The 24182-nt window shown below is 32.1% G+C and overlaps 2 protein-coding genes across 4 annotated transcripts in view; one reads left to right on the top strand and one right to left on the bottom strand.

The window, feature by feature from the left end:
• Nucleotides 1-24182, bottom strand: part of LOC113400992 (oxysterol-binding protein-related protein 9) — an 86472-nt gene that overhangs the window by 61942 nt on the left and 348 nt on the right. The gene's annotated exons all lie outside the window — the stretch shown is intronic.
• LOC135193767 (very long chain fatty acid elongase AAEL008004) lies at nt 339-24021 on the top strand. The gene is made up of 5 exons (XM_064217637.1): nt 339-413; nt 5352-5542; nt 7410-7653; nt 23315-23457; nt 23750-24021. The coding sequence occupies exons 1-5, from the start codon at nt 365-367 to the stop codon at nt 23921-23923; spliced, it is 801 nt and encodes a 266-aa protein (XP_064073707.1). The 5' UTR covers nt 339-364; the 3' UTR covers nt 23924-24021.

Here is a 24182-nt window from a genome sequence, read left to right on the forward strand (position 1 = left end):
TGTCAAAGATATATAGAGATTTATTAAAGTCATTAAAAAAATAATTTTCCAGGCAAAGAAATAATTATATTTAGTAATGAACAAATTATTATTGTCTCTTATATAATTGAGACTAGCTTCCGCTCTCGGCTTCGAAGCTAAATTTTATTGAAATCCGTCCAGTTTTTGCGTGATTGTGTAAAAAACATACAACCTGTAACATAACAATAAAATTAGTAGAATTATAGTTCTCGGTTTACGTACATAATATATTTTAAATCATGCTGTATCATACTATATTCAAATTATATGTATCGAAAATCCGACACATTTTCATTTACAATAGTGTTTGTGTTTTGACCGTGTTCAGTTCTATTGTTACGTAATGGAGACGATTGCAAGTTTTTACAACATGGTGTTCTACGAGAGATCAGGTGATGGAATATGGCGTTAAGCCATTTAGACAGTTTGACATTTTACGTGAATGTCAAACTGAAATTACTTTTTACTTATTGCCACTTAAATATAATGTTTGCAAAATCATACGAGATTTATAATGATATATCTCTACATAGCATAAAAAGTCACTTCACGCCTTCTCTAGGCTTAGATCTTATAAACTACGCAATGAAGTTTAATGCGGTTTTCATCAATAAACAGAGTGATTCAAGGGGAAAGTGAATATGTGTAATACAATTGTATTATAGTAGAAAAAAAGCCGAGAATTTCAACTTTACTACCCATAAAAAATATTATTTTTATGTGTATTCTTCAATCTAATCTAATCTTGTAAATATAGAGTCTTATTATATCCATGTAAGCTAGTTTGTTATTACCCGGGATTGAAATAAATATCAGGTTTATAAATAGATGTTATATAAACATAACGTTAAAATGTTGTCTTCACGGTGATTTAAAATCGACGTCTTGACGAAGCACTAACCCTATCTCAGCTAAGACTTTTAATAATATATGACCATTGTCAGACGTGACAAGGATGGAAAGCGTAATATAAAATACTTACATTTATGTATTTCGTTTTATGGATAGGCCATTATTATTTCTAAGCACCTGTCGAGTTAATTCTTTGCTCGGATCAATTAACGTGTCAGACGTGAAATTAAAACTCTGTGACGAAGGTTATGATAATGACGAGAGAAAGGTATTGTCCACATAAACGACACTCAATTTCATAACTACCTTTAAATATATTTGTGAATTAAAAAAAAAAATAAACAAGTGGGTCTCCCGCATCTTCGCGTTTATTCAAAAGATTTTTTAGGAATTTCGAAACCTATGACAGGTTTTCTTTTGAATTAATTATTGTTAACTACAAGTCACCCATCTACATTTGGCGCCAAAATTATGTAACCTCTTTTAAATTAAATTTTCGATATCAAATAGATGTACATTACTTCAGTTAGAATTGGAATTTGTCGAAAACAATTTACTTTAATTTTATATACGTTTTTGATTTTTTTCTAATACATTCATAGCGCCGCTCACTAACAGGTTAGTTACTTTAAAAAAATTAATTTGATAATTTGTAACAATTGAGTAAAATGCCATCAAGAATCCTCATTAATTTTCTGCACATCTACGGCTGAAGCTCTTCAAATTAAGATCATAAGCGATTTTTATGTGCAGCTTTCGCCCCATAATCACTGGGACAATAATCGGCTTACGCTAATAATATATAAGATATCTTGTCTCTGTTAATTCTGTGATATTTATATTAAAGTATTTATCTTTATGGTGCACAATAAATAGTAACTATTTTAATTAAATAATTGATAAGTATAAGAATAATTGCGATCAAAATATTCCATATGTGTATTTTATTGCGTTATTACGTGCAATCTTTTGTTTGATCGATTGTTGATGCCAGATAAATTACTCTCGAACATTTCTTTAAACGTTAACAATCATCAAACGAATCCGATATAATTTGAAACAATATATCCGTCAAAGTCTATAGTCTAGTCTTCGTTGTAATTAGGAGTGATTTCAAAATGAGAAAAAGAGCCCTAACCGATTTGTAATAGTGTTGTACTCTCTAAAGTGGAATCGAAATAGTTTAATCAGTAATATAATCTGTAAATGTCTAAGGCCTGCTTTCTTTTTGAGGAAGATTGTGTAGTGCAAACAACATTATTATCCTGAATTAGAACAGTCTCAGGAGTAAAGTCAAAAGATCGATACAGGGAAATAAGGGTAAGCGAAATAAATTGGTCCCAGAGAACAGAGAGAATGCGATATTCCAGAAGCTAACTAACACAAATGGGGGCGATGCCTAATTAGATCTTAATTCAATCTCATAGGTACGGAAACCACGTTTGCATTACAAACACGAAAATGTAAAACGAACCTACTTTTCCTTTCCAAGTACATTCTATACTTGGATGTCGGGGCATCAATACATTAAACATATTCCGTGAAATACCGGAAAGTATCTAATAAATACACATACAGATGATTGATGAGAGGGCTTATGCAAGCCATCTTAGTTGTCAAGATTGGGGACGTATTAGGGGAATTATTTCTTACAGCGCCATTGCGCTGGTATTTGTCATTCTGCCTAATAAAAATTAAAAAAAGCTAACAAATTACCAACGGATAAAAATTGAGGGCTCAAAACTCACTGACGTGAACACTGAATTCAATTGAACAGAATCGAATACACAGACGTGACCAAGTCTTTATGATAGTCATAACGTTACTCAACTAAGTATTATTTAATTGTTTCTTTACGATTAACAATCTTAATAGTATTTAAAAGTTAAAACTGAAGATATTGACCATTCGTGGTTATCGTAATTATTGAGACTACATATTACGAAATTCTTCTTCGGTATTACGAAAATATGCAAAATATTTATCCAACATTTATTTTTATCGTTAAGGCAATGGTTATATTTGCACTTTTATTTTATTATTAATAAATTGTTGTTATGGAACATTGAACATGAACGAGCGATTAGTATAATTTGGTTATATCATAGTACAATGTAGACGTAGAAACTGTATTAAAAATAAAAAAAAGCGTGGATGTTGTATTTATTGACTGCTAGGCCTGGTATATAAAAAAATAATTATCGTTTACTGACATACTCTGTAATTTAAATGGTGGAAAAGAGTACTACTGAGTTTCTTGCCGGTTCTTCTCGGTCTATTTCTATCTATTCTCCGAACCGGTGGTAGCTTTAAATTTAATTCAACAGTGTAACATGACGATTCAAAAGTTCTTTTAAGAGCCTATTTGAATAAAGAATATTTTGATTTTGATTCACTTTTCAAAAAAGATCTGTTTTGGGATCTTGGGGAGTTTTTCAACAAAATTAGTATATTTGCAGTAGCGTCACAGGATATTTACAATAATATTGATTATTTTTATAGAAACAGGGATACATATTTACACATATACCCATCAAGTTGTCGTTTCCGCAGTCTATTCATGCGTCTTTGTTCGCTTTTATAATACGAACTTGCAAATAAAATATCACATTTTCTACTTTTACTTATAAATTAGGAGACACCTTTTTATTAAATGCCTAACCGAAAAACTAATAATTATTTATTAGTAAAACGTATACTAGACGACGATGACGACGATGTGTTCATTCGAAATACCCATAATTTTTTATTTTCAAGGTCAAATCGAAGAATAATCAATTTGACAAAAATACTTCGTGTAGTTGTGTTTCAGGTTGATGGGTGAGTGAGCAAAGGACAAAGCGAACTTAACATATTAGTTGTCAAGATTGATAGCACATTTGTGATGAACCGAATTGTTAATAAATCTAACAGTACCTCTTGTATAGACAATATCGCTCATTGGTGCGATGGGGATAACGCACCATCAGGATGACCATTTGCCTGTTTGCCTAAGTATTTAAAATAAAAAAGCCGGTAGCTGACAAGTGCAAATAGACCGCCATAGTCACATCGTGAACATTAGAAGATCGCATTATGTTTGGTCACGTTTCGAAATTCATAACATTTGGATCGTGATCCGATAAAACGATAGCAATTGATAAACATCGTACAAATCAATGGTAGTCGTGGTACGTTGGCTCGTTCATACTTAGTCCGTCGAAGATTGTTACCACGATAGAACATTGATTCCCATTAAGTTAAGCGACCAGGGCAGGTGATAGAGTGAAATTGCGATGGCGATTTCCTGGTTTTTATCTAGCTCAGTTTAATCCAATTTATCCCTGGTATCAGTTATATCTTGATGATGTACATATACAATATTTACATAAAATGTGCATTTAATTTGTATAGTTTTTTTTATTATTTTTATTAGTATTTTTACTCAACCGCTGGAAGGATATCCAACACATCTTCCTACCATCATTATAAAAAAATCAGTAGTCACTCTCTTTTATTGCGATAGAATCTTATAAAAAAAAACTATATAATATATTATTATATATATTTGATATTTTATAACGACTATATGTAACGCTTCTATACTTAACGATGGATTTCGATTTGATTTTACCTGATTTAAATACCATTGAAGGATGAAAAGACTTCGCGAAGTCAGAATGTTGCAAGCATAAATGTTCAAGTAAGATATTTGTTATCAAGATTTTTAATATGAAAAGCGAAATACATGTTTTCCCATTATTAATTTGGAATAAAAATATGTAGTGACACTTCTATTTGTGAAAAAAATAACTGTTACGTTTGGAACTCGACCAACAACACTCAGAACGCTGGTACACTTCACGTGAACCAAACAACACGAATGAAAACGTAGAATATTTTTAGACTTTACGATAACGAAAACAACTAATGAACTATTTTTATGCCTATTGAAGGAAGTTATACGTACATTTTAACTTTAAGTTGATATAAATCTTTATTGTTAGTAGCACGCTTTTTTGAGTATTAGGGTCTTTTTAACGAATTTTATTTTAATAGTTCAAAATATACATTTCTTTGGACTTAGGGTACACAAAATGAAAACAACTGCGCGTAAATGCTCCCATTGAGGTTCATGTTCCTAGACATAAGACATACGTAATTGAGATAGAATCCCACATTAATCCCACTTTTTAATAGGTTTGTCATACCCACTTTTTAAGTTATGTCACGATGGCTTTCTTTGTCACAGAGCAAGAGATAATTTAAAAAAATTGCTATTATTTTCAGGCCTAGATTCAAATCCGAAATCTTCGTTTAAGATTCACTTGTTCCATAGTATGGGCCACCCCGGTTCTTAAAGGGCCGTGAGTTTGTGGAGACGCTAAAGCCAATACAAATTAAACTCAATAGTTAGCAGCGCTATCAAACTGCAACTATATGGTCTAAATAAAAACAGCTATCGTTACTAAATGTTAAATTCATTTCAATTGATTCAGATCCTCGCGTCAAGGACTGGCTGCTTATGACGTCACCAAAGCCACTCCTCATCATCATCTCCGGCTATCTGTTCCTCATTAAGTTTGTGCTACCAAAGTTCATGCAAAACAGGAAGTCGTATGACCTGAGAAATTTCATCAAGTGGTACAACGTGCTGCAGATCATATCCAACGCTGTGGTCACTTGGGGGGTGAGTTATTTGCTCATTTTCTTATTATATATAAATTTAATTGGCAAATCTGACAACTTAGTGTTTTATTTTATAGTCAATGATAGAATTAGGTCACGTGGTGTATGATGTTATACCGAAACCGGATTACCAATACCGGCGCAGATATTGGCAATAAATTGAATCCGATTTCATATCCAATAAACGGCTCAGCTTAGAATAATGAACACATTATGTCATATGCTTCTAATAATATAAGCTCACATTAACAACCTGTAAATTTCCCACTGCTGGGCTAAGGCCTCCTTTCCCTTTGATGAGATGGTTTGCATATTCCAAAACATTGCTCCAAGTGGGGTTGGTGGAATACAGATGTGGCAGAATTTCGTTGAAATTAGACACATTCAGGTTTTCTCGCGATGTTTTCCTTCACCGCCACGAGATGAATTATAAACACAAATAGGAAACACACATGGAAATTCAGCGGTGCTTGCCTGGTTTTGAACCCAAAATCATCATTTAAGATGCACGTGTTCTAACCACTGGGCCATCTCGGCTCTTATATATAATATAAGCTTAATATATAATTATTACTTAGTCACACAGGAATAAATATATTTTATTGCATGCATAGCCTTTATATAAGTATGCTCCTCATTTGAGGAAACAAGTGATTACTTGCTTCTACAAATATCACAATATCGATGATTAAGAATAATGTTTGACATTGTAACTGGTGATTTAGTTTTAGTTCTTAAATATCCTATTTAACCTTTCGAGTGTAAAATTAGATATGCCATTTCACCTTGACCTTTACGTATTTGCTTGCGACCGATATTTATCGTCGAAATTACATTTCATACCCAGTGGTTTGTGCAAGATAAAGCGCTTCGTGAAATCGATAGACGGGCCCCGGGATTTTACCAGCGTCTTCACCCTTGTGTTAGTGAGAGGGTCTGGGGGTGGTGTTAAGTATAATGGTTGAAGCTCATTCCACCACAGTGCTCCGATGTTAGTTGGTTGACGCACTTGTAACAGAACTTCATCGGAAACATGTATGTCCACACAATGTTTTCCTTCACTAAAGAACACGAGATATGTATTATGTTATTAACTCAAATTAAACTCACGAAAAATTAGTGATTCTTGCCCGCATTTTAAACCGCAATTTTCGGTAAAGATCAGTGTTCGACTAAAAGCCGAGTTGGCATTTAACATAATTGATTGAGCTTGATTGTATATTAAAAATGATCGTAGTGCTATAAATATTATTATCTACATAATAGTCACGCTAATCATTAAATATTACTTTTGAGATTTTATGTTGAAATTTATTAAAAGACCTATGTTAACCCTATTTATAAAATAGATACCGACTGACGACTGATATCCGCCGGTTCTATTCGATAGAATCCTCTCTTCAATCGAAATACTGGCTTTAAATATTATTTAAAACTGAAAAATGAAGATACAAATGCTCACCGGAACCTACATGAATACTTAGTATATTTAAATTTTTATTACAATGAGAATTCAACTTGTATTTAATGAAAACATGTACCTACTTGAATAATTTATTAGTTTTCTATACCAAAATCGAAACCGTTACAGTTGGTAAATTCCTCAATTCAATTTGAAAAAATACACAGATATTATAGATATACAAGAGATATACATTTACGAATATATTATAAAAATAGAACAAGTCTGATCACATATTATAACACAAACTTAACAGAGTCTGTCTGTCCCCCCGCGTCTGTCTGAATGTTATAGTCAAAAACTACAGTACAAATTTTTTACCAATAATATACCTTTATATATATAAAGGTATATTTTTAAATACAAGTCGGATATTATAGTTTAAATATTATTCTTTTTTTTACAGATCATGACGTCCGGCTGGACTACCACATACCACTTCGGGTGTATGCTACCGGATTATTCCATGAATCCAGAGGCGCTTCGAATGCTAAGATTCTTATGGTGGACGATAATACTGAAATTAATTGAGCTAGTCGAAACTGCGTTCTTTCTCTTACGGAAGAAGGAGAGGCAGGCTTCCTTCCTCCATATTTATCATCACGTCAGTTCACTGATCCTCATTTGGGCTGCTGTCAAATTTGTCGGTGGTATGTTACTTTATATTCTAAACTATCGTTTACTTACGTCATATCTAAGCAAGTTTTCGTTAAAATTATATGGTGTTTGTATATGTATTATTGTATACATATGTATTTATAAGTCGGTTGAGACGTGATTGATTCAATATGTCTATGGAATGGTTTTTAGAATCTGCAGTCGTGTTAATACGTGATGGCATATAGCTTATTATATAATAGTTTAAGTATTTAGTTACATTCGCATGTTTACCTTTTACTATAAAAGTAAAAAAAAAAAACTAGTCGCATACAAATGTACATTTTAAAAATTTCAAAAATGTCGGATTTCCCTATACATTATTTTTATTCCAATCTAATCCTCTTTAGAGATGAATATTTAATAACTTGTCACTTTCACAAAAGTTTATTGCAACCTTTCAAAAATTACGAACTTCGAAACAAACTTTTCTCCTAAATTTCACAATTTTACTTTTAGTGATGAATTTTCAGAAAAGCTTTATCGACCTTGCTCGGCCTACCTAAACCTAAATATTGATTTTCTTTTTTCTATCATCAGAAATGTCAAACTATCACCTCATAGATATATAACCTCTTTTGAAGATTAATTTAGTGACCACCTATGTTCCATAAGAAATTCTCGTGCAACGTTTTACCCAGTTAAGATGCACCGGTTTTAGCCTTTGCGTGTATATTCGTTAGTCACCTTTATTAAGCAATTATATTTTTACGTGCCTTGCTTGCAGTGTGTAAAAAAAAAATCATTTCTATCATTACTATCATACATTTTATAAAGTAAACGATTTCAAAAATTTACTAGCTGAAATTGAAACTTTGTTAGTTTACATATAAATTAAATATTACGTAATACTTTGCTCATTCAAGATTATTGAGCCTGGATTATGAGACTGGCAGTTCTTTGTCGTTATTGATCTTTGCGAACAATGCCCAAAGGCTTTACGCATCAATGCTGCCCGAGTCGTTTTTCTTTTTAGAATACCATCAAATATACACTTTTATAAAATCATGAATACCGAATTTATTTGTACATTCAGTCTAAAGTACTCGAACCACTAGAAGACCTTTTACGCTTTCGTAATACAAACATAATTGACAGTATATATTTTAAACCATAATTCTTTTACTGAATGATAATATTTTAGCTTTATATTTAGAACAAAAACATTTCAGTCGTTTCTATGAACATAGTTAGGTCTTGTTTGAAAAAGACTAAGGCATTGTCTAAAAACGCGTTGTTTATTTACAACTAGCGTGCGGCGCCGCCACTGTTTCGTTGGAACAATTTAGTCTGCGAAACATAAAGTAACTTACTTCACACGCGATTTATAATTCCCAGTGTATAATCAGTAATCATATTTCTTTATATAATTGTAACATTTCAAATTCCAACCTTATTTTATAGGTATTCTATTATGATAAAAAATATATACTATTAATTTAGTAGGTATTACTAACATAACATAAACACAAACATAATCAGCCTGTAAATTTCCCACTGCTGAGCTAAGGCCTCCTCTCCCGTTGAGGAGAAGGTATGGAGCATATTCCACCACGCTGCTCCAATGCGGGTTGGTGGAATACACATGTGGCAGAATTACGTTGAAATTAGACACATGCAGGTTTCCTCACGATGTTTTCCTTCACCGCCGAGCACGAGATGAATTATAAACAAATTAAGCACATGTAAATTCAGTGGTGCCTGCCTGGGTTTGAACCCGAAATCATCGGTTAAGATGCACGCGTTCTAACCACTGGGCCATCTCGGCTCTTACTTATAAAATTACTAACATTCACATTTAAATTTATACCTTATTATTTATTTTATAAAGGAAACCAACTATATTTATATAGAGATGTTTTACCACCATTAACCGAAAACTTTTAAAACTGATGGTGGTAATTAATGAGTTAATTATTAATGAAAGAAGAAGAAAACGGAGAGGGTGCCGCTGGTTTTTTATTGGGTATTCCGGTGTATTAGGGCGCAATGGGCGTCTCCGGTGCAGGCGAGTCCTACATACTCTACCACATCTTGTGGAAAAGGAAAAGTATACATGCATCTTGTCAATGAAAGGATCGTTTCCTGGAATTTCTTTTAAGGGGGTTTTTCTGCTCTAGGTCATTTTCCTTTCAGTATTTTTATAAATTTGACAATCATTAGTGTATTGAACAATGAAATTTGAATTATAACACAGTGCTGTTGGTTTTTACGTGTTGCATGTCAAGTGATTAAAAATGGCGTAGATATTTGCCGCCATAGCTGTTTCATTTAGTCGGGCTTTCGTTACTTTTTAATTATTATTAAAGTGAAAAGTCGTTAAGTGTCTAGACTATGCATTAAAATCCGTTCATCGTGGTCTTTACGTTTTAACTTTTACGTCAGTAATTTATAATATTTTTAACTTTGAAAAGCTGTAACGGATTTTAATTTTAATACATGTATATTTTTTTAGTTAATTTATTGATGTGTTATGAGTATAATATTTTCAAGGCCGATTTTAATTGCAACACTTCAAACGTTTCTGATGCGTTTGAACTTATTTCGCTTTTACTTAGCTTAAAATGCCAAAATGACCTTATAATAATCACTAACTATATGACATATTTTTTGATTGTCTATACCATAACCTTTACCTACTTCTTTGGAGAGAAAAAATACTATAAAGATAATTAAATGCTTAAAAACATGCAATCCTTTATGTTATATATTCATATAACAAAGTTCTCCATATAGAGTAACTAACGAACCGTGCTGAGACGTTCACATTTCACAATATTGTGCAAACTGTAACGAGCTGAAACGCTGTAGGTTAAAAGTCAGATAAATAAATTAGATTTACAAACATGGCAACGTCTATCAAGCTTTGTATTACGCTTACCGTTGAAATCATTAGCAGACGTACGTAAGAGTTAAAATTACTGTAAGAACATTCGATCTATACTAATACTATAAATGCGAAAGTAACACTGTCTGTCTGTCTGTCTATTGCTCTTTCACTTAACCGAATTTGATGAAATTTGGTATGAACCAAGTTTTGATATCCAGGTAGGATCTAACACTTTTTATGTCTAACCCTTAAAACGCGAACGAAGCTAGGCGACACCTAGTAAATAACTTATTTTAGCTAATTCTTGAGCTAGCCGTGTAATACAGTTTTACTGGCGTTAGTAATGTACATACAGTAATACATGCCAATGCGCCATCAACCTCGAGGACTGAGATTTTACGTCCCCTGTGCCTGTAGTTACACTGGCTCACTCACTCTTCAAACCGGAACACAGCGATACTAAGCATTGATGCTTGGCGGTAGAATATACGATGATGCTAGCACAAAACCCTACCACAAAGTTATTGCGTTTTCAATTAAGGAATTATTAGTAGTCTGGAGTTACGAAGTGAAATTCACGTGTCTCTGATAGTTGATGGAACGAAATTGATTTCGCTATATATTATGTATTACATAACAGACCATCTGAAATAAATTAACAACGTTACAGAATAATTGAACGGCAAAGACAAAATTATTATTAAAAACCGCACCTGAATTAAAACAATAATAAAAAATATATATGTTCAAATTATAAATACATATATTTTTTTTTCTGTTATAACAGAAAAAAAATTAGAGGAAACGACGCTTATAGTAGGCATAACGTTTTTTCCTTATGTCACAATTTCTGCCAGTTCACTCTACTGTAAGCCGCGGAAAAGAACTACGATCCAAAAATCTTGCAACAGGCCTGACGCAGGACGTTACGATTCGCAGCCGTATAATCGTCGTATAAACTGAGCACAATATTAACAATATATATGTTTCTCACAACGTCGGATAATCGATAACTTTTACAGTACAGTTAAACTGACAGCTTGGTATTGGATGTAGGGGCGTGAACGTGACAGTGATGGGGCTGCGAGGGATAATGCTATGTATTATTGTCAACAGATTGACCTAGATTGATAACACATTGAATCGATCAATGCTACCAAAATTAAACCTTTATGTTATAACCTTCATGAAAGTTTTTCCTAAGCTATAAATAACTTATGGAAAAATATATTACGTTTAATTATGTTTAATTAAAAAAAAAGTAATATCGAAAAGTTATATTGTATAACAGTAGAAGTTACTTCTAGTACTCTGATTGCTGATTTATCGATCATAAAATAAATTCGATTCAAAAAGTCTAATGAATCTTAAGTCTTTATTGTGCAAGCCCGCCTGTGTAGGTACCACCCACTCAACAGATATACTACCGTCAGACAGCATTACTCAGTGTTTGTGTGTTCCGGTTTGAAGGGTAAGTGAGCCAGTGTAACTACAGGCACAATCTAACTTGGTTGGTGGTATATTGATGATGTAAGAAATAGTAAATATTTCTTACAACGACATTTGCTATGGGCTGTGATGACCATATATCATCCGACTACCTGTATCATAAAAAAAGCGTCCGGAATATCGTTTTTTTATATCGCATTATATAAAAATAAGAAAGAATACGAAAAAAATTATTAAGAACACGAATATTTTACAGTTGAAAAAAAAAAAGTATATACAATAAAGAGAGAAAAAAATAATTAAGAAGCAATGACTGCAATCGTATCGCAAATAGGTTTCATTACGCTTCCAAATGAGGTTCCAAACTTCAACGCTGATCTTTAATGGTACATTTCGTAGATTAAAGTGTTGTGTCAATCTGTGTTACGGCGTAAAATAAATAAACATAAAATAATAATATTCATATTTAATTATTATATAAATATAAAATAACAATAGTAATATTTAAATTGCGAAACTTAACTAACATATCATATTACGACTTTAATTTGTCTGCATAAAATGTAACACTAGATTGTAATTCTAGAAATAGTATAAAAAAATTTTGGGTTATACAATATTTTTTGTCGGTCCTGAACAAAAATAGGAAAGCCTCTTCTCGTGTTATTTCAAATTACTGTTTAGGTTATTATTTTTGAAAATCTTATGTGACACTGTTTGTGTGTAACTGTAACAGTTTGCAAATGTCTCGCAGCTCGGTTTTGAGCTCCTCTCCTATTGAGGAGAAGAGTTAAAGCTTATGTGACCACGTTGCTCCAGTGCGACTATCCACTCAGGATACACACGTGATAGATTCTCCTCAGACATGTATATATATATGCAACTAGTATAAGTTGCACTTGCAGGAACACGAGATGAATTATACCACAAATTAAGAATAAGCAAACTGATATCTGATTGGTGTAATATAAATCCTCTATTTGAAATAGATACTCACATAACATTTTTAATGGCTCACGTTCCTGTCTGGATGTCGAATTTATCGGCTATAAAGTTATTTTAGTATCTTCTGGGTCTTCCTCAAGGCGCTGTTAAAGCGTGATTACGCGCGTAAGATATTTTATACAACACGTAGAACAATAATTATTATCTTAAGATAAAGATATATTCATCAGGTCCTGCACTTTTAAAAGCGGTGCCATGAAGAAATGCCAAAATTGGCGACCTATAAATTCTCGCTTTCAGATGAAAGCTAACTATTACAACTAGATAAATGGGGGAGAAATAATCAGGTTTCCTTATCTTGCAAAACCTATAGTTTGATCCTGTTAGTATGATCCTGATATTGTGCACCAGTTGTGCACAATATCAGGATCATTTTAACCCATGGTACAATGGATGCTAAAAAACCAGGTGCACCGATAATGATCAAGTCTTGGATCATATGTGTGGCGCTGTAGGTCTCTTCTATTTTTGGAAGCTGCTTGCATCCGAGCGCACATAAATCGAGAAGTATATCCTTATTAACTCATTAGGCATCCGAGAAGTTGTAATTTTAACTAATATGATAAATATGAAAGATTTGGAGTTTTTGAGTTAAATTTGTTTCGCTATCACGTCCTAAATACTCAACTGATTATCATGTTTTTTTTTTCATAACGTGTATGCAATCCATAGGAAAGAGTACCGATGATGCGAATATTCTTAAAAAGTCGCAATCTTAAGCAAAGGTAGCAATGGACAGAACACTGCACGTTACTTGGACGAAACAATAACAATTATTTGGCAATTATATTTGTTGTCGTAGTATATCTCAACGTAGTTTAGGTCGATTTCCGCTCAGTGGTGGGGTAGGATTTGGAGATCATATATTAGTTGACCTTTAAAAAAAAACGTATGAACATTAATGCAATATAAAAAGACAATGATTAATAATATACCTACTTAATAACACACCACAAGTGTAATTCGAAGACAGTGAGTTATCGTTATTAAACAAATGTCGAGGGTAGTTGCCATATTTTTGTACATTTTAAGTCAAAACAACCGTTTAAGATAAAACAGTTCAGTTCTCATTTCCCAAATTTGTAAAGTTATTTATATAAAAAGATATCACTGATTATACCTGGTACCTGTTTAAATGCGATCGTTACGCTTTTGTTTTATATCGCATACAAAACTCCTCGTTTTATTAACTGGGTTAAAATAAAAATTAGCGGGAAAAAATATCCATTAGTTTAATGCAGCTCTACATTATACACGGCTACAGGTTTATGCGCAGGAAAAAAAACTGTTATATGGAAACTTATTGCCGCAGGGAGAAGTACACAAAATAAAAATAACACTTCATTTACTTTAGGCTTTTTTTTAATTAATTAAATTCATGAGTTTATTTTTCGTATACAATAAATACGGGAGTTTGAATATTCGTTACTTATTCACACCAGAACGGCTGAACGGATCTGAATGATATTTGGCACAGAGATAGATCATAGTCTCTAATAGCACATGGGGTTATTTTTATCACTAAAACCTGACACGAGGAAAACGAACGGTAAGTAGCCAATGACCCGTTCAGAGAATCTGGTATTAGTAAATTAACTCATTCCAAGCCAAGATGGCCCAGTGGTTAGAATACCTGAATGTAAACCGAAAAACCCGAGCAAGCACACCACAAATTGAATATGCTTAATATGCGTTTATAATTCATCTCATACTCGGCTGTGAAGGAAAACATTGTGAGGAATCCATATGTTGGATGAAAATCTACAACTTGTAGGTATATCTACCAATCTGCATTGAAGCATGTTGGAATAACCTCCTACCATCTCTTCTTACGATTAATTTTACACACATTAAAACGATATCCTATCGTGTTGACATACCAATACGTCGGAACAAAGAGCTCATAGCTCGATTATTAAGATTATGTTTACTTGTCTGTTTGTGTTTGCTTGCACTACACGAAAATGACTGGATGGATTATTGCGAGATATTAATAAAATCAGAAAACAGTCGTAAAATTGTATATTTCGATTAAAAGTGAACGTTCAAGTCGTGGGGCTCGTTTGGTGTAATCGTTTACGTTTCGTCAGCGTCCATGCCATTTCTATATAATGTAGTAATAAATCGATAATAAATCGTTTTACTGCAGGTTTATCGAGCGCGTCAGAACACGATAGGATTCTGAGTAATGGACACTACTGACATTATAGAGCGAAAACACTATCCCCAATATCTTTTAGCGAAACTTACATGAAAAATTAAAAACGATTCGCTTGTCTTTGCAATTCGCATTTTTAAGGAAGGACGTAATCAATTTGATCTTTTTTGGGTATGTTCCTCGATAGCTTCTCTGATTATGAAGTATTATTCTTATCTCTTAATATAAAGTCAATTAAAAAAAGTAAAAAGTGGAACAAGAGTGGGATATTATGGGATTAGTTATTTATGTCTTATATTTTATTAAATTAGATGATAAAATCTATCAAGGGTGGAAATTCTCTTTCTTACAAGAAGAGAGAAAGAAACGCTGTCTCATTACATATTGTCCATGTAATAACCATTTCGTTTGATTTGATTTAACGTTACAATAATTTTCAATAAATGAATAGTTTAAAAAACTAAAAAACACGCTTTTAAAGGGTTTTCTGTCAGGAATACGAAAAAAAGTCACGTGACTTAAATCCAATATGGCGGACGTCCAAAATGGCGGACAGGCTATATGAAATGCACCCCCATGATATGGGTATCAAATAAAAGGGTTTGCTGTCAGGAATACGACAAGAAGTCATTTTGTAATTTTTAGTGCGTGCTAAAACCGTGTTTTTTAGTTTTTTAAAGTATTATTTTTGGACAAAACGCTCCATTTGTAATTTTTAGTGCGTGCTAAAAGCGTGTTTTTAAAACTATTATTATTTTGTTGGCTTTTATGGTTTAGGTTGGCGGACGAACAAATGGGCCACCTGAGGGTAAGTGGGCACCACCGCCCATAGACATTGGCGCTGTAAAAAATAATAAACCGATCGTTACATCGCCAATGCGCAGCCAACCTTGGAAACTAAGATGTTATGCCACTTGTACCAGTTGATACACTGGTTCACTCGATCTTCAAACAATAATTTCTGTTTGGCGGTAGAATATCTATTGAGTGAGTGGTACCTACTCAGCCGGGCTTGCAAAAAGCCCTACCACCAAGTAAATCCCAATAATATTATTATTTTTCATTTAGATACACGACATTTCGTTTCTGTTCAATAAACAAACAAGATGAAAACTGTTCATAATAAATAGTAAAATAGTATGAAAGAAACTTGTCGGGTCCTCTGTACTATTTATCAGCGTGGGAGTCACTTTTACGGATTCCCAACCAACATTATATATATAATTAAATAGAAAAGATTTAATTTCAAGTGTTCACTAATAAAATATCGAAAACTGACCACTACTGACTACTACGTTACGCTTTTTTAATTCGTCTATCTTTAAGCATTCTAATTATTAAAGAAAATATGGCAATGTTGCATATCACCTTTTGAAATTTACTATCGTATTATGCGGTGAGTTTCGATTTTGTTTCTTATAGAATAGCACTACTGTTCTGTGAAAATATTAATCAACTAATGGACAATTTTATTTAAAATTCCAAAGTAAATTTACGCTTTAGAATCATAGACATCGTTTTAGCGTCAAAATCATTTTAGAAAGTATATTAGGTGAAGCCAAATACAATTATATATATAATATATCCTGCCTGGAACTATTGACCATGGTCAGACCTGCTGTTCTATATGGCTGATCCATATAGAAGTGTTGGGCTATAAAAGGGATGACTGACAGACAATTGCATGTGGTGGAGATGAGAATGTTGAGGAGAATGTGTGGTGTTACGCGAATGGATAGAGTAAGGAATGAGTACATAAGAGGAAGTCTGAAAGTGGCACCGTTAACCGAGAAGCTGGAACTGGAACCTGATATCTGGTAACCGACTGTCTTGGCATGTTATGCGGAGGAATGAGAACCATGTTGTGAGAAAGGTTTTGAGAATGGATGTGGATGGATATAGAGGTAGGGGACTAACGGAGAAACGATGGATGGATTGTGTGAAAGACGATATGGTTAGAAAGAATGTTACTTGTGAGATGACGTCCGACAGAGAAGTATGGAAGACATGCTGCGCCGATCCCAAGTAAAATTGGGATAATAATAGAAATAAATATCAGTAAAAATATTAAAAAATAGATTCTCATAATCGATTCACAATTTTGTACAAAAACTTTATTGTCATACATAAGTACCAATATTGATTACTGTACTAACCGTTTAACATAAAAAAGACTTTAAAAGTCGTAATTTGCAGTAATTGAAAAGTTCTGTAAAGCAAAAATCTTAATACAGCAAACTGGGTGTTTGTTCAAATTATCGTAAAAATTATTTCAAAGATATTATTTTATTACGTCGTGCGTACAACCTACTGCTTTGAATAACATATTATATATATTTAATAAGCACTTCGTTAGCGCTTTTAATGTCCAATAACATTTCAATACAATTATTGTTATTTCAACATAAAGTGGTACACAAGATAAGTGGTCACTATCGAGAGACAGGAAGTGACAGGAGTGTAGGAAATATTAACCATCACCATCAACAAACCTTGAAAAAATAATAATAATTGATTGCAAGCAAACTGCAAATATTACTTACTTATTTGGTGATAGGGCTTTGTGCAAGCCCGTCTGGATAGGTACCACTCACTCATCATATATTCTACCGCCAAACAACAGTAATTACTATTGATGTGTTCCGGTTTGAAGGGCGAGCGAGTCAGTGTAACAACAGGCACAAGGGACACAACACCTAAGTTCCCAAGGTTGGTGGCGCATTGGTGATGTAAGAATGTTTAATATTTCTTACTAACTAGATGGTAACCACTTACCATCAGGTGGCCCTTATGTTCGTCCGCCAAACTATGCATTAAAAAAATCCGAGAATCAAACAAATTATTATATCTCTTCGTACGTAATAATGTCAACCTCATTACTTTTTATTAGACCGTTCATAAATAATATGTGTTTCTTCATTACGACGCTAACGATATCAAAACTGCATTTAGTTTTCATAGCGCTCTAATAATAATCCTAGACGTAATTAAGGTTATGCTTCACATTTATGAAAAGAAATAATATCACCTGCACTCCTCTTTGAAAAGCCTTAAGATTTCCGCAACTGTATAAAAGTTATGACGTAATAACATTTAGGTCAAATAAAACAAGGGGACAGACGAGAGACTTTATGACGTTCCGTCTGGAAATAAGCGACATTCTACCGGCAAACAGTCTTACTTTAGAGCCAGTGTGATTACAAGCACAAGCGACATTACATGTTATAATTCATAATTCTAATCTATTGGCAAAGGTATTCACAAGGTGGGCTAGCATTTGTAAAAAAAAAACAAAACGTATATCTTTGGTAATGAAAAGGTAATATTTATATTATTAGGTGACCCATTTTCCCGTCTGTTTTGTGACTACCAACAAACAATACAGCCAAGATTCATCTCTTTACTAAATTGGATTAGACAATGATTGTTTCGTTAGGCTTTCTTGTTACGGTGCCCTATTCGTACCTTTGAGATAAACTTTTATAATTGCCTAAAGTATTTTTTGTGGCTTTTATTTGTACCAAGTAGGCACAGATTATTTCGCCAATGTCACGTATGATGGGCCTAAAGCATAACGTAATTTAGCTATGACAATTAACCCAAAAGATTAACAATTAACCCAAAATAAATTTTAAATGTGGAAACAAATTTATAATCTATATTTATATTACAAAACTGGTGTTAAATGCGCTGATCAAGCAAGGTTGGTGGCACGTTGGTATTTAATTTTTTTATTATATTTTTTTATGTTGGCGGACGAGCTAATGGTAAGATTGAGTATTGATTGAGTGAGCCAGTGTAACTCCATTTTGAAACAATCTTCAATCAACAAAACTCAGTGTAAGGATTATATGCAGGCCCATCTGGTTACCATAAAATGTTCTACCGGTGAACAGCATTACTCAGTATTGTTATGGTCCCGTTTGAAGAATGAATGAGCCAACGTTACAGGCACGAGGCACATAACATCTTAGTTCCCAGGGTTGGTGGCGCATTGGCGATCTAAGGAATGGTTAATATTTCTTACGGCGCCAATGTCTATAGTCTATAATATAAGCTCTAAAGCTTACATGCCTTTTATTGAATGAGATTGGAATCTATAATCATGCTACGACTCTAAGGTAACCAATAACGTCAGACAGTCTGAAAAACTGTAAGCATGCGTCATTTGTATAAAACAGGCATGTATAATGAATCGCGTGTTCAATAAAATGGTGTCACAATATTAGTGTGGTATTCACAAAATAAAAATAAAATTTGAAATAATTAATTTGACTTACAAATCAAAGTATATGTCGTATCACGTAGTATAAAACCATTTATACACTTTCAATATAATTGTGGTCAAAACAAATGGTGAATAAAAAATAAATTACCTTACTATTGATAGAACTAAAAGTGAACATTATCGTAACTAGAGAACGTATTTTTAATATGAAATCGATTAAACAATTGCGTAAGTTAATACGCGTAAAAACTTACTGCGACCAATACGTTTGACCGTTCAGGCACGCAAGAAAGAACAATGAAAATCGTGAAAAAAAAACCTTATGTCCAACTTATTACACCGAATTAAGCTTGTTTATATTTGGAAACATCATAAATATTACCATCGTTGACTAATATCTGTCAAAGATATTTAATAGGTTTTATGTTGGCAAAAGTTAATTGAATCGGGGCGTGATTCCGTCCCCGGCCTTGACATCGCGCTTAACCCACCCGGTACGTAAATAATAATTATCGCGAATGCATTATATTAATGGATAATCAACCAACATATGAACAACATTTTTACGCCTTTGTCTCTAAAAGAAAAAAAAGGAATACAGTGAAGTAAAATCGTATTCCAATTTTAAATTATCCAGAGACTGAAATTGTACGAAATGAATGTGAGTACTTCTTTCATTTCGAATCAGATTTTTAAATTTTTCAAATATATAGATAGATATCTTGTATGAAGTAGTAAATAATTCCGAAATAGGCCAATACGTACTCTCCGGTCAAGGAAAATATTTGGAGATCATTTCACAAGCCGTTCTTATTTTCTTCGTTCTCATTTTGAAAATGTAGCATCTTTGAATCATAGAAATAGTGGTAGTACTTTAAAATTAACGTCGAAACTTTAAACTTTACCAGTTTCATAGTTATAATTAAAAGTTACTATAATTAAAAGCAATCAGACTAATATTATACATGCGAAACTAAATATAACTCTCGTCTGTTTTTAACCTCTTCGTGGCTAAACTAGCGAACCGTTCATAATAAAATCAAAAATAGATGTAGCCTTCATAAAGACATGCATATCGATTACGAGAATTACAGAAAAAATATTTGACGCGAACAAAGTGACGAAACACGAAAGTTAGTCCACTAGTATACAATGATACATCGAAATAAATATATTTTATAGAACTTGGAAAATATTTCCAAACGTTTGAAGCTACATGTAATTAAACATTGCGTGATTTATTCGAGAAGTTAAATTTATGAAACAACAAGATGAGCTGTGTATATCAGCTTGTTGATAAATATCTCGTATATACAGATGGAGTGTAAAAAAACAACAGACGTTGTACTGTGTAAACGATATAGGTACATATTTCACTAGTGATTTATTAATGAAGCATATTTATTTATATTCTGGTATTTACCTTCACATATTTACTAATGTTCGCCCAGTGGACGAAATTAGACATTATTATTGATTTGATAAATTTCAGGGAAACATTTAAGAATTAGTCTTTTTTATAGATTGTCAAAATTCTACCTTTACCGACTAAACAAACTCAGCGGGATATTTTATTTTTTGCTTATTTATATGTAGACTCTTAGTGGTATTCAAACCATTACGATTATAAATGCGTCTATTATAATACCAGTCCGTTAATTTCCTACTGCTGGGCAAAGTAGTGATCACGAGATTGTAGTTTATTGGACACACACAGCCATATGTATATATGGCTAAACTTCTTTCAAATAATGTCATTTTCATGAGATTTCCTTAAACGTTCACGAGATGAAATAAAAATTAAGCACACGAAAACTTATTTGAATCAGTTATCTTTGTTCAAAGCATACGCTAACCACAAGACCATACAGACTTCGGATCATCGACTTTTCTGTCTCATTGTCTGTGTAATTATCTGCGCGTTAATAAACTTTCGTAACACATGTTTATTTATTAATACACCCATTATTTAAATATTGCTACAGACAAAACGGAATTAGTATACCTGGAATATTCAAAACTTCACTATTGAATACAAATCAAGTTAATGCTTGTCCGCTGTTTCTGTGAAAGTGAATGTTATGATAAAGAATATTCGACTTAAATATGATGGTAATAAAGTTGACTATAATTCGACAAGTATTGAGAATAATATTGACACAGTCATATCATGTTTGGGGACATTGTATAACTGGACGTTGTATTGGTATATACGTATGTGTGTAGTATTTTCTTTGCTTTAGTGAGTGTTGAAACAGAAAAGGTGAAATTTTATACGCAGTCTACAGTCCCAAAAACATTAAATATTTGTACTACATACATAATTTGATTTATTAAATTCAGTAACCAATAGGTTATAACAAAATACTTATCGTGGAGGAATAAATATATATTTCATATAAATGAAGTATTTGGAATATTGATTACAACATTAATTATAATATTAGATTATTTATATAAAAATAAACTATATTTTTTTAGTTATTTTTTCCTCTTAGCATTTCTGTATTTGCTGTATTTTTTAAATAATTTAAGTGCTAACGTGAAGTATGATTAAAGCTGCGTGAATCGTAATTTTTTTTATAGTTCGCACTACGACGCACCACTTCGCACTCGAGGTTTGTAATAAATATTAAAAGCTAACAAAACTGTCTATTATTTTGAATAACAATAACAAATAAAACAACGGAACTCAGGTTTTGTTTAAAATTTTTAATATTAAACAATCCCACCGATATACTGTTATGGTTGACCACCATTTTAATATAAGCCGCTTAACTCACGTTTTGTAACCCATCTAACTATACACTTGATTCTGGACTATGTTACCAGTGCCTATGGTAGGTAAGAAGATCATATTATGGGTCACCAGGTCTACACCGCTTGGATGCTATCAAATCAATAACATATTAGTACCTATACCAAAATCACTATTAACATTCTAAGTAAGTATGCTTACCAGTGTTATCATAATTGAGTGAGTACATATCTTGTATAAATGAAGTCAGTTAAATAGAAAGCTTTAAGATAGCTTTAATATACAGATTGTTTGTTGCAGTTTTGTATTGAAAATAATTTTGTTGTTACATAATGTATTCTCTATGCAAAGGATTAAAATATATTATTATTGTTTTAATTATTTAATGTAAATTATGTCATTATGTATTTATACTAGAAGGTTTATAATAATGAATTATTTAACATGAATTTTTATATAGGGTAAACTCAATTGTTTGCACAACTGGCTACTTCACGCTTTTTATGTTAATAATATGTAATATGTTTTTATATCTATGGATAACTGATATTTTCTTCCTTATGTAATAGTCATAGACGTAGCAATAAAATTAATTTATTAAAATATCTAAAAAAAAAAAACACTTTTAGCTAATAACTGGCTGTTAATTAGCAGTAATTGGCATTCAATACATATTATTATTATTAATTTGTATTTATATTGTTCTGTAATTTAAGAAATTCATGACATCACATCATCATTCTATTTAGTAGGTATACTAAAATCCATTAAACAAATCATTGAATTGAATCATTTCCTTATCAGTTATTTATTGATTCTAAGGAACAAACAAAGAAACAATGATTATATTGACAGATTACATTGTACTTGACTGTCACTTCAATTTAAAAAGTCTACATTAACATTTAGTACCAAATATTAATGAGGACTTGGATAATCTGTACATTTCTAACATATAAAATTGTAATTGCTCATAACATAACTGAGTTTTGAATATGCATTGGTTTATATTATATGGAATATTATAAATACAAAAATAACTCTGTCTGTTACATCTTCACTCTTAAAACACTGAACCAATTCAAATAAAATTTTATATATTGATATTGATTAAAGGAATTTTTTTAAGTGAACTAAATAGTGAGTTAATTTTGGGTGTTGATTTGTGTACAAATATCACCGAGACAAGTTTCTGGAGATAGTAATAAATATATCTTCTATTTCAGGTGGCATTACCTCTTTCTCTCCAATGCTAAACAATGCCGTACATGTAGTTATGTACACCTATTATCTTTTATCTTCAGAAGGAAGTCCTACAGTAAAAGGCTTACTAATTAAGTATAAAAAGTGGATCACTGTCATGCAAATGGTGGGTATAATACTATGAAAATAAATGTTACGGGAAAATTGTTTTAGAAATTGCATAAATTTAAGTTGTGCATTTTAATAATAAATTTATTGTGTGATTGTCTAATTAAATTTCCTAGTTTTGTTTTATTTAGGTAGAAGTCTACACATATGACTTACTGGATGGTTAATGGTAACCCATTGACAGTTTAAATTTAAATATACAAAAATAAAGAAGGATCACATTTAATTCACACAAATTTTAGACAGTATGAGCGTTTAAAAGTACATTGATTTTTTATTTTTATTTTCAGATACAATTTACAGTGATGCTGGTGTATAGTTCACAAGTTTTTTTACCAAGTTGCTCCGCACCTCTTGGAATTACATTTATGTATTTTCCTAATGTAATATTTGTTTATTATATGTTTTATAAGTTTTTCAAGAGAAATTACCAATATTCTGTTGAAAAAAAAAAACTAAATTAATTGCAACAAAACATAGCTAGGAACCTTAATAAAAATTAATTGATTATTACACTTTTATTTGTATCAGTTTTGTCAGTGTTAGTTATACTAATAAGTAACCTATTGAATATTAGTATATTTATAATAGATAATAACTTGTTAATGATAATAGTGTGTATCTACATGTAAATTAACTGTGATTTACAAGATAAACAGTCGGTACAACTGCCGTTATTTTTATTATTTTCCGTACATTATTTATAAGTAAACAAATAATGGA

Source organism: Vanessa tameamea, chromosome 18 (genome assembly GCF_037043105.1).
Source record: "Vanessa tameamea isolate UH-Manoa-2023 chromosome 18, ilVanTame1 primary haplotype, whole genome shotgun sequence".
Taxonomy (NCBI): Eukaryota; Metazoa; Arthropoda; class Insecta; order Lepidoptera; family Nymphalidae; genus Vanessa; species Vanessa tameamea.

What these genes read in the sequence shown, in the direction of transcription:
- LOC135193767 (XM_064217637.1), top strand. Translation starts at nt 365, where the DNA reads ATGGAGACGATTGCAAGTTTTTACAACATGGTGTTCTACGAGAGATCA. An exon ending in TGCTGTCAAATTTGTCGGTG is followed by an intron (nt 7,654 to 23,314) that starts GTATGTTACTTT and finishes CTTCTATTTCAG; the next exon opens with GTGGCATTACCTCTTTCTCT. An exon ending in GGATCACTGTCATGCAAATG is followed by an intron (nt 23,458 to 23,749) that starts GTGGGTATAATA and finishes TTTTATTTTCAG; the next exon opens with ATACAATTTACAGTGATGCT.